Below are 12,508 nucleotides of genomic sequence, written 5' to 3'. Positions count from 1 at the left end.
ACAAAGATAAAATAAAAATAGAAATAGTGACATGAGGAATAAATACACAGTGAATAACAATAACAAGTAAAAAATAACATGGCTAAATATAGGGAGTACCATACCAAGTCGACTTGCTGGGGTATGGGGTAATTGATGTAGCTATGTACATATAGCTAGAGGTAAAGTGACTTGGCAATAAGATAGATAATAGACTGAGCTGTCGCAGCAGTGCATGTGGTGGGCCCATGCCAAATGCCTGAAGGGGCACTATGTTGAGGGTCAGTGTGGCAGATGTGTTGTTACCTACCCTCACCACCTGAGGGCTGGCCCATCAGAAAGTCCAGGATCCAGTTGCAGAGGGAGGTGTTCAGTCCCAGGGTCCAGAGCTGGGTGATTAGCTTGGAGGGACTATGGCATTGAACGCTGACCTGTAGTCAATGAACAGCATTCTCACATAGGTATTTCTCTTGTCCAGGTGGGAGAGAGCAGTGTGGAGTGCAATAGAGATTGTGTCATCTGTGGATCTGTTGGGGCGGCATGGGAATTGGAGTGGGTCCAGGGTGTCTGGGATGATGGTGTTGATATGTGCCGTGACCAGGCTTTCAAAGAATTTCATGGTTACAGATATGAGTGCTACAGGGCAATGGTCATTTAGGCAGGTTACCTTTGGGTTCTTAGAAACAGGTGGTCTGTTTGAAACATGTTGGGATTACAGACTGGGACAAGGAGATGTTGAAAATGAAGACGCTTGCCAGCTGGTCTACGCATGCTCTGAGAACACGCTCTAGTATGCAATTGTTAACCTGTTACTCACATTGAACACGGAGAGCGAGATCACAGTCATATGGGACAGCAGGGGCTCTCATGCCTGGTTCAGTGTTGTTTGCCTCGAAGCGAGAATAGAAGGCAATCAGCTCATCTGGGAGGTTTGCGTCACTGGACAACTCACAGCTGGGTTTCCCTTTGTAATCTGTAATAGCCTGCAAATCCTGCCACATCCGACGAGAGTCTGAGCCAGTGTGGTAGGATTCTATCTCAAATCAATCACATCAAATGTTATTTGTCACATACACATGTTTAGCAGATGTTATTGCGGGTGTAGCGAAATGCTTGTGTTTCTAGCTCCGACAGTGCAGTAATATCTAACAATTCACAACAATACACACAACCTAAAAGTAAAATAATTGAATTAAGGAATATATAAATATTAGGATGAGCAATGTCGGAGAGGCATAGACTAAATACAGTAGAATAGAATACAGTATATACATATGAGATGAATAAAGAAAAAATATGTCAACATTATTAAAGTGACTAGTGTTTCATTATAAAAGTGGCCAGTGATTTCAAGCCCTGCGGTTGCAGGTGGTGCAGTTGCCGTACCAAACGATGATTGTGCCTCTGTAAAAGTTTGTGAGGGTTTTAGGTGCCAAGCCACATTTTTTCAGCCTCCTGGGGTTGAAGAGGTGTTGTTCTGCCTTCTTCACCTCACTGTCTGTGTAGGTGGAACATTTCAGATTGTCAGTGATGTGTAAGCCAAGGAACTTCAAGCTTAATTATCCACTCAGTACACAAATAAGATACATGATAAAATAACCAAATAATGGGAAAATTGTGTTTAATAATTTGCAAACAACAAAATCTTGAATGTTAGAAATACAATATACAGGGCATTAATCAGCAGTAAATACAGTAGTCTATACATTTTGGCAATTGTCAAACAACATTAGTGACAGATGTTTAACTTACATCTAGTGGAGTCATGTGCAATGACAATTCTCCAAAGTTATGGCTTTCCCCAACAAAGAGAAAGGTATAATATATTATGAATTACCCTGAATTCTAATATTTAATTCTATGTGAATTATAACCTATATTACAAGGAAAATGAGGGTTTCAGATACAAACTACATCATTACCTTGCTATACAAATTAAGGCATTCACATGAACAAAAGTGAATATCAAAAACATTGAGACAATATTTCAATAGTAGAGGGGAGATGCAAGACCATGAACACCTCTATAAGATACTTCACAGTAGTTACAAGCAAGGTATTGGAGTTTTGCCACACATTACTGCATATATTGTTTAGTTTTAGTTTGTTGGGAATGTGACAACTAGGATCGTGGTACAAGCCTAAAGACAAAGTATCACAAAAGCAATTTGGAATCATATGAAGAGTTGTTTGTTCATGCTGACATTTAGTATTAAGTTAGCAATTAGTAAACATTAACACGTCATTGTGCCACTTAGCCTGTAAAATGCTAGATTAGATTCATACTATTAGACAGGAGAAAATGTTTTGCTCAGCAGTCCTGAGAACGTGACTTTTTCCTGTGTCTCTTGGTTTACATAGCACGTGTTGCTGCTTTTGCTGACTGGTCAGTGAGATCCCTGTCCTTCAAACCATATGGCTCATTCACACAACTCACTGTGGTCTAAAGACCATCAACAAGCTTCAGATAACAGGAGTGAAAAGCCTCATCCTCAAGAGTGTAGCTGTATTTGTGTAGTTGAGTGGAGATTTGGGTGTAGGCAAGGCCACACACTCTCATAACCCATTCTCTATCGCTAAAGAAAGCCTTACAGTCCTTCAGGTTTGAGTGTCACTGCTCAAGGTAAACACAAGGGGGCAGCATTTGTTCTGATAGACTGATCTCTTGTTGTCATTAGGAGGAAGTCTGTCCGATCAGGGTACTGTTCGCAGGCTGATCTCATAAGCCAGGTGTCCATTGAGGGACAGATCTAATGGCCAGAGTAGTAGTTTGTAGGCACGAAGGGCATCTTGGTGACCACTGCCTTCACTGCCTTCTTCCTCACTTCCACCTGAATGGGAGTTCCATTCTTGGCATACGCCACATCCACGTAACCCATGGCAATGTTCTGCTTCAGGCAGGGGGAGGGGCAACCACTGGTGACCTCACCTGAAAAAATAATAATAACTGATAAAAAGAAAGCTGAATCTAATCTCAACAGCAATCCACACACAGCTAAATTTCAGGCCTAAATTTGTAGGCCTAATAACAATGACAAACAATAACAGAAAATCATCAGGCCTGGTATCCTGATCCTAAGTAGGCATAATCAAACTCTTACGTATGATTATTCAGATATTATATCTTGTAATAGCTAGTAGAGATCCTCTAACTGACCTATGACCTTTCCCTCTGGGCTGAGAATGGGGGTGTGCTGTCTGACAGGGGGTCCCGTGGACACCAAGCCCACACGCTTCCTCGTCGTCTTTGCCTTTATCTGGGGGACAATTATCTCAGCACCGGGGAAATCCTTCGCCTGACGCCGCCGCTTTCCTGCAAGTCCATCAAACAACCCAATTAACACACACACACACACACACACACACACACACACACACACACACACACACACACACACACAAGGGAGTGTATAATAATGGGGAGTCACCTATGGTCCACACCAGTGTTGCCTCCACAGGGGTGGTGGTCTCATCGATGTCGTTACCATAGAGACAGAGGCCTGCCTCCAGTCTCAGACTGTCTCGCGCCCCCAGTCCAGCCAGCTTGACCTCACTGTTGGCCAACAGGCGCTCCGTCAGGGCCACCACACCAGATTTAGGCACTGAGATCTGAACAGGAGGATGAATAGGAAATTATGAACACAATTTTGCAACACAACGAAAGAAACACATTCTTTTTTACAAATGCCAATTGCTTTCAGACAAAGGATTCTTGAAAGAAATGCACACAGCACAGAAAAATATCCATCTCTACTGAAGTACAAAGAAAAAGAGAGTGAGAGGACCACCTCCACTCCGTCTTCTCCAGTGTAGCCACAGCGGGTCACCCTGCAGCCCTGGATCCCAAACACAGTGGCCAGAGTGCTGGTCATGAAGGTCAACTTGCTGAGGTCATCTGTCAATCCCGGCTGGAGCACCTTGGCCATGGAGGGACCTGAGGAGGACATTACAGGGTCATATTCTTTAGTGCACATAGTAGCAAAATGATTTGCAACGGGAAACAAAAATATCTTATGGGACAAGTTCAGGTAGTTCCTCTCTGTTTCAGTTGGCCAAATCAACATTTATTTGTCACATGCGCTGAATACTTACAAGCCCTTAACCAACAATGCTGTTGAAGAAATAGAGTAAAGAAAATATTTATTAAATAAACTAAAGGGGAAAAAGACTCAAATAAAATAATCAAATAGTAACAAGAAAATTACATAACAATAACAAGGCTTTATACAGGGGTTACCGGTACCGAGTCAATGTGCGGAGGTACAGTTTAGTCAAGGTCATTTGTAAAGTGACTAGAGGTCGACCGATTAATCGGCATGGCCAATTAATTAGGGCCAATTTCAAGTTTTAATAACATTCGGTAATCTGTATTTTTGGACGCCGAATGTGGCCGATTACATTGCATTCCACAAGGAAACTGCGTGGCAGGCTGACCACCTGTTACACGAGTGCAGCAAGGAGCCAAGTTAAGGTGCTAGCTAGCATTAAACTTATCTTATAAAAAACAATCAATCTTCACATAATCACTAGTTAACTACACATAGTTGATGATATTACTAGTTTATCTAGCTTGTCCTGCGTTGCATACAATCAATGCGGTGCCTGTTAATTTACGATCGAATCACAGCCTAGTTCGCCAAATGGGGGATGATTTAATAAAAGCGCATATGCGAAAAAAGCACATCGTTGCACGAATGTACCTAATTATAAACATCAATGCCTTTCTTAAAATCAATACACAGAAGTAGATTTTTTTTAAACCTGCATATTTCGTTAAAAGAAATTCATGTTAGCAGGCAATATTAACTAGGGAAATTGTGTCACTTCTCTTGCATTCATTGCATGCAGTCAGGGTATATGCAATAGTTTGGGCCACCTGGCTCGTTGCAAACTAATTTGCCAGAATTTTACATAATTATGACATAACATTGAAGGTTGTGCAATGTAACAGCAATATTTAGACTTAGGGATGCCGCCCGTTGAATAAAATACAGAACGGTTCCATATTTCATTGAAAGGATAAACAATTTGTTTTCAAAATTATAGTTTACAGACTTGACCATATTAATGACCAAAGGCTCGTATTTCTGTGTGTTATATTATAATTAAGTCTATGATTTGATATTTGATAAGAGCAGTCTGACTGAGCAGTGGTAGGCAGCAGCAGGCTTGTAAGCGTTCATTCAAACGTTACTGCATTTGCAAGCAGCTCTTAGCAATGCTTGAGTCACAGCGCTGTTTATGACTTCAAGCCTATCAACTCCTGAGATGAGGCTGACAATACTAAAGTGCCTATTAGAACATCCAATAGTCAAAGGTATATGAAATACAAATGGTATAGAGAGAAATAGTCAATGTGTAATAATTCTTATAATAACTACAACCTAAAACTTCTTAACTGGGAATATTGAAGAACTGGGAATATTGAACCACCAGCTTTCATATGTTCTCATGTTCTGAGCAAGGAACTTAAACGTTAGCTTTTTTAAATGGCACATATTGCACTTTTACTTTCTTCTCCAACACTGTGTTCTTGCATTATTTAAACCAAATTGAGCATGTTTCATTATTTATTTGAGACTAAATAGATTTTATTTATGTATTAAGTTAAAATAAAAGTGTTCATTGTTCATTCAGTATTGTTGTAATAGTCATTACAAATATATATATATATAAAAATCAGCCGATTAATCGGTATCGCCTTTTTTTGGTCCTCCAATAATCGGTGTCGGCGTTGAAAAATCATAATCGGTCGACCTCTAAAAGTGACCATGCATAGATAATAAACAGCGAGTAGCAGCAGTGAAAAAACAAAAAGGCGGGGGTACTTTCATCAAGGCAAACGGTGGCTACTTTGAAGGATCTCAAATATAAAATATATTTTCATTCGTTTAACACTTTTTTGGTTACTACATGATTCCATGAGTTATTTCATAGTTTTGATGTCTTCCCTATTATTCTACAATGTAGGAAATAGTAACAATAAAGAAACCCTTGACTGAGTAGGTGTGTCCAAGCTTTTGACTGGTACTGTAGGTCGAGTAGAACTGACGTTGCCATAAGAGAACTTACCTTGAACGGCAATCAAACATTCCTCCAGAAACTCCAGCTCCACATCGTGACCTTCTGCTTTGAACTTGGCTAGTCTAGCCTACATGAACACAGAAAGGATCAGATATATGAAACACAAACAGACATGACACTTCATCAAAGCGTTACAAATCCATCCAAAACGTTGAGTGATGGTCGTCAAACACATGAGGTCTGTGGACTACTGACCTTCATGTTGGCAGAGTCCTTGTCTGCACAGCCAGCATTGGACACCACGTAGAGGTAGCCTTGGTCTGTCTTGGTGACGATAAGATCATCATTTATTCCTCCCTTGTCATTGGTGAAGAGGGTGAGCGTGCCCTGGAGATAAGTGTGAGAAGAGTGTGTCGGTGTGTGGGAGAAACAAGTGTACGTGCGTGTCTTTTTGCTTGCAGGCATTTGTCTCACCTGGTTGTCCTTCAGCTCTGCTATGTCTCCAACGATCATAGACTCTATAAACTTGACTCTGTCTCTTCCGTGGACTTTGCTCTGTTTGAGACACACAATGGATGGTATAGCCCATAGAATGAGCACACAATATCGACCCATGCAAATTTGCTAAATGAAATGCCTCTCACCTGTAGCATGTGGCTGACGTCGAAGATGGAGCAGTGCTGGCGGGTGTGCATGTGGGAGTGGATGTGGCTGTCTTTGTACTGGACAGGCATGCTCCAGCCAGCAAACTCCACCATCTTACCCCCCTGGTCCCGATGGAAGTCAAACAGAGCGGTCTTCCTCATACAGGCCTGGCTCAGGAGGAAAACACTCGGTCATTATTGTTGTAACATATGCTGCTGTACCGCCATTACTGTAATGGTATTAGTAATGTAAAAGTCATAGCCTGGTCGCCAGTCTGTTTCTGCCCTCCTGCCAACTTCTTATGGTATTGTCGTGCCAATGACAATGGAGTAGACAAAAGCACAAACAGACCTGGGACCAGGCTAGTAAAGTCATGGAAGTTCATGTAATTCATGTAACTGATTCATACAACAGCCGCAGTGTACAGTATAAGTCTGGTGCGCAATATTAATAAAATACACTCAAGTTATTATGCAGACTTCTTCTACTACAACCATTGTCACCTTTAACCGTTAACCCAGCCACTGCTTGCTCTTATCAGTCAGCCATGCACTTTGGGGGCCGATGTTGGCCTGCTTACGGGTCCAGTATTTTGTGAAACAAGTCCAAAGTCATCTATCTCTCTCTGTGTAGTCTAAACGAACACTGCTAACTAATCCCTACTGCTTGATGGGTACGATGTGCTAAGTGTTCAGGGTGCCTCCCTGTTCTTATTCATCTACTGTAAGAGTGAACAATAGGCACACATACAGTGCCTTCGGAAAGTATTCAGACCCCTTGACTTATTCCACATTTTGTTACGTTACAGCTAGGGTTGCACATTTTGGGGAATATTCAGAGGTGGAAACGTTCAGTGGGAATTAAGGTAAATATATGCAAATGAATATTAATACCATTTAAATGTAGATGTTTTTGCATTGGATATATTTACCATATCATATAGAGACAGAAACATAAACCTTTTACCTTATCATAAGTAGACATAATTGCAAATGATAAAATCCTTCCAATAGAAATTTTTTAAAACTATTTAGTTACGAATTGAACTTTAATTAAATGAGTTGACTCTTCACATGGGATGATTTCACTGAACAACAAAAGAAAGGGAATATTGAATGATCCCCAATGATCCATCACATCTACCAAAAACGTTTTCAACATACATTTTTTAAATGATAATCAACGCTATATTTTCTAGACTGTCTTCCTCTCGGGCTTCCATGTCTTCTCCCTTGACCTCCTCAATGTCCACCTCTTGAACATCAGACTCTGAGGCCTCATCTTCACTGTCACTTTCCAACCTTGTTGAGGATGGCTCGTTGTCAGGCTCAAAAAGCCTCACATTTGCCCAGATGGCCCCCAATTTTTCAACCCTTGATTTGGTCAGCCTGTTACGTGCTTTGGTGTGTCTGTTCCCAAACAAGGACCAATTGTGCTCTGAGGTGGCTGATGTTGGTGGGATTTGGTGGATGATGGAGGCAACAGGGGAAAGAGCCTCAGATCCACAGTCCCTTCCACCAGGTGACTGAACATCAGACAGGATTGCATTGTCTCCCTCAATCCGTGCAATGGCTACTGCTATAAGTTTCAGGAGTTTCAGGCTGCTTACCACTCTCTCCCAAAATACATCATCCAGGAGGATCCTCTTGATGGGGCTGTCCATATTGGCAGACTGTGATATGGCCATTTCTTGGGGAGACTCCTTCCCCTCCAGGAGATTGTCAAACATGACAACACCACCCCAACGGGTGTTGCTGGGCAGCTTCAATGTGGTGCTCTAATTCTTCTCACTTTGCTTGGTGAGGTAGATTGCTGCTATAACTTGATGACCCTTCACATAACTAACCATTTTCTTGGCTCTCTTGTAGAGTGTATCCATTGTTTTCAGTGCCATGATGTCCTTGAGGAGCAGATTCAATGCATGAGCAGCACAGCCAATGGGTGTGATGTGAGGGTAGGACTCCTCCACTTTAGACCAAGCAGCCTTCATGTTCGCAGCATTGTCTGTCACCGGTGCAAATACCTTCTGTGGTCCAAGGTCATTGATGACTGCCTTCAGCTCATGTGCAATGTAGAGACCGGTGTGTCTATTGTCCCTTGTGTCTGTGCTCTTGTAGAATACTGGTTGAGGGGTGGAGATGATGTAGTTAATTATTCCTTGCCCACAAACATTCGACCACCTATCAGAGATGACAGCAATACAGTCTGCTTTCTCTATGATTTGCTTGACCTTCACTTGAACTCTACATCTGGCAAATGAGTAGATAAAGCATGTCTGGTTGGAGGGGTGTATACTGGGCAAAGAATTTTCACCTCGAATAGATGTAGGGGGACTTTTGTCAGAGGTTGCTTGTTGTGAGCGCTGAGGGAACTTTATGCACTTGGCCAGATGATTCTGCATCTTTGTTGCATTATTCACATATGATTTGGCACAGTATTCACAAATGTACACAGCTTTTCCTTCTACATTAGCTGCAGTGAAATTTCTCCACACATCAGATAGTGCCTGTGGCATTTTCCTGTAAAGATTAGAAAAAAAGAGAGAAAAAAAATAAAATATCATGTACAGATAAATAGTTAAACAGTTAGATTAAACAACTCCTTTGTAAGATATATATTTTTAAATGAAACATGTATGGCAACAGGTGATTTAACACTCCTCAGTTAGCAGGCTCAAGCAAGCTAAAACCCACATGGTAGCAAAAACTAACCAGCAGAAATGGTTAAGTTAGAAATTATTTAAACACACTTTGCTGTAGGCTACTATTTACTAGTTAACAAAAAAATCATGTGTCATAAAATATATTCACCCCACCCAGTACTGTACTCAAAACTTACCAGAAAGCATGTAAAATGTATTAAAATGTATTAAAATTAAAATAAATCTCTGCAATCTGCACACAATAATGACAAACCAAAAACAGGATTAATACCTTATTTACATAAGTATTCAGCCCCATTGCTATGAGACTCGAAATTGAGCTCAAGTGCTTCATGATTTCATTGATCATCCTTGAAATGTTTCTACAACTTGATTCAAGTCCAACTGTGGTAAATTATATTGATTGGACATGAGTTGGAAAGGGCACACACCTGTCTATATAAGGTCCCACAGTTGACAGTGCATGTCAGAACAAAAACCAAGCCATGAGGTCGAAGGAATTGTCCGTAGAGCGTCGAGACAGGATTGAGTCGGGGCACAGATCTGGGGAAGGGTACCAAAAAATGTCTGCAGCATTGAAGGTCTGCAAGAACACAGTGGCCTCCATAATTCTTAAATGGAAGAAGTTTGGAACCACCAAGACTCTTCCTAGAGCTGGTCGCCCGGTCAAACTGAGCAATCAGGGGAGAAGGGCCTTGGTCGGGGAGGTGAACAGTGCAAAGTACAGAGAGATCCTTGATGAAAACCTGTCCAGAGCGCTCAGGACCTCAGACTAGGGCGAAGGACAACAACCCTAAGCACACAGACAAGACAACGCAGGAGTGGCTGCGGGACAAGTCTCTGAATGTCCTTGAGTGGGCCAACCAGAGCCCAGACTTAAAACCGATCTAATATCTCTGGAGAGACTTGAAAATAACTGTGCAGCAACACTCCCCCATCCAACCTGACAGAGCTTGAGTGGATCTGCAGGGAAGAATGGGAGAAACTCCCCAAATACAGGTGTCAACCTGTATTGGCACACCTGTACGACAATGATTTAATCAATTTTAGAACAAGGCTGTAACCTACCAAAATGTAGAAAAAGTCAAGGGATATGAATACTTTCCTACGGTAAATGGCAGCACGAGGCGTAAACAAGCTCTTAATAAAATACTTTATCCCACTCAGAACTGATTAGCATCAACGCCGAACTCTTTCAACTGGATAGTAACAATCCAAGGTCCATTCCTGTAAAGAATCCTGACCTGCAGTGGGCCAAGACATTACACTACATTCATAATTTGACAGTAAATCAGGAAGTCTTCAGCAGCCTAAACTATTCAATGAAATCTCACTAGAACTGATTAGAGTATAAATGGAAGATAGTGTTCATTCAATAGACTAGTTCTAGAGATGGGGGATCTGAGGCAGACCTATCTATACCCTGACAAGCCACTATTATACTTTGAATAAAACCATAATCTGCAGCAGCCAGTCAAGCAAAGTGATCTGTGCGGGCTCGGGGGCATTCTGCGGGGACAGATGTAGATTTGATTTGCATGACCAAGCATGCCACAAATAAGAGGGGAAAAAACCATGGAGCAAATGGGCAAGCGCAATATGATCGCCGTTCTGTCATATTGCAATAGCTTATGCAACAAAATAATTTTTTTTAAAAATCAAGGTTTGACGACTAAATACATCTAAAACATATGAACAGATAAACAAATTACGTTCTGAAGGATCTGAAACAATTAATATTCAAAATTTCCCAGCACTAGGCCAACTGCATGGGTCAGTTTTAGTGAGCAGCAGAAATTTGTCCTCGAGGTTGATGGAACAGTACCTCTGAACTTGAAGCATGCCTCTTCTGCCTCCTCGCTATTCCGAGTCCAACGCCACGTAGACACTCCCTCGGAACTCGGAAACCGAATCCGAACCCGCGGCCGCCAGATAGAATCCGAGACCACATCGTATATTCGTTGCAGACGAGATCCAAAAGTTCACGTAACATAAACACCTCGCAGTTTGGACTCCGCACTCAGAATTGTGCTTTCTCTGCAAAACAGCGACCCTAGCCAGAGCAATGTATTTCGGGAAATGTAGTTGATGAAATTACACATTCTTCAAACATTTGGAGGAAAACTCACAACACAGGCCTGTTTGTTGCACATGTTCTGTGTCAATACTAAATGTTGCTGTCATATGAACAAATAAATATATTCTCAACTATTTGTTTCTACACTTTTCTTATATTTTTCTTTTGGTCTTTCTTTAATTCTTTATTTTTTCTTTCTATACATACATATTATGCATAGCCTATTGCAAGTATATTATGCATAGCCTATTGCAAGTGTTTATGATGTAATAACACAAGCAAAATGTTCACACCAATGCTCTGTAACATGTCTTATTGTCATTACTTATATTTGTAAATGTCCATAGGCCTACTGTCAGAGTACACTTTCAAAACACAACAATCTCTGTCATGGCACAGATAGTACACTGAAGTCTCGCTATGTGACAGTCTGACTGAGGGGAAATTCACAACACCCAGCACCATAACATAACGTATCCTATACTCAAGAAGAAATGTCATTACCACTGACCCAGAAAAACCAAGGAATTTCTGGATATGGGATGACAGTGGCTACATCTCAGAAAACCACTAACGATGTGATACACTAACAGTTAACCAGTAACTGTTATCACAGTCATCACTTGTTGTAAATTAATAAAATATGAACACACTAAAAAGCAGTCTTTTTTTATATTCGGGGACGTTTCACATTGCTCTGGGTCCTGTTGCTTACTATACCTCCTCTTCCTCTGTTGGATAATTGAATGATCCTGTGGCCCAGTAGCAGCTATTAATAGCACCCTCGTCCCAGCTTCTATTTTAGGGTAGGGGCTGTTGGGGTAGGGGCAAGCAGCAGGGAGCAAGGCAGGGATTGGGGGCACAGAGACACAGGCACAGAACACTGGGTCTGGACTCACTTATGTGCGATAAGGCAGTTATTCACCCTGGACTATATTCAGAAGGTTAATTAATACAGTTGTGAATGTATATTTTGTTTGATCCTATGACACTGGATAACCTTTTTCATCACTTGTTGTTGACACGTATTGGGAACGTATTGACAGCAGCTTTCCTTTCTTGAGGAGACGCACACGGAGACGTACTGTACGTGAATTCTCCTCAGATACACATACTATACG

At 41.4% G+C, this 12,508-nt stretch overlaps 1 protein-coding gene across 1 annotated transcript; it reads right to left on the bottom strand.

The window, feature by feature from the left end:
- Positions 1-1,583: 1,583 nt before the first annotated feature.
- Positions 1,584-11,374, bottom strand: LOC139368725 (aminomethyltransferase, mitochondrial-like). Its single transcript, XM_071108017.1, has 9 exons — positions 11,136-11,374; positions 6,648-6,815; positions 6,478-6,558; positions 6,259-6,390; positions 6,052-6,130; positions 3,768-3,913; positions 3,408-3,588; positions 3,137-3,292; positions 1,584-2,908 (listed from the first exon to the last, which is right to left on the bottom strand). The coding sequence occupies exons 1-9, from the start codon at positions 11,301-11,303 to the stop codon at positions 2,730-2,732; spliced, it is 1,290 nt and encodes a 429-aa protein (XP_070964118.1). The 5' UTR covers positions 11,304-11,374; the 3' UTR covers positions 1,584-2,729.
- Between the last annotated feature and the right edge of the window lie 1,134 nt (positions 11,375-12,508).

This window comes from Oncorhynchus clarkii, chromosome 16 (genome assembly GCF_045791955.1).
Source record: "Oncorhynchus clarkii lewisi isolate Uvic-CL-2024 chromosome 16, UVic_Ocla_1.0, whole genome shotgun sequence".
Taxonomy (NCBI): domain Eukaryota; kingdom Metazoa; phylum Chordata; class Actinopteri; order Salmoniformes; family Salmonidae; genus Oncorhynchus; species Oncorhynchus clarkii.
Note: the sequence above shows the minus strand (reverse complement) of the source record. Positions and strands in the feature narration are given on the sequence as shown.

Bases quoted from the DNA above. Each gene is read 5' to 3' on its own strand.
- LOC139368725 (XM_071108017.1), bottom strand. From the start codon at position 11,303: ATGTTACGTGAACTTTTGGATCTCGTCTGCAACGAATATACGATGTGG. The intron at 6,391-6,477 runs GTGAGACAAATG...ACTTATCTCCAG, and splicing joins CAGAGCTGAAGGACAACCAG to GGCACGCTCACCCTCTTCAC. The intron at 2,909-3,136 runs GTCAGTTAGAGG...TTATTTTTTCAG, and splicing joins CCCAGAGGGAAAGGTCATAG to GTGAGGTCACCAGTGGTTGC.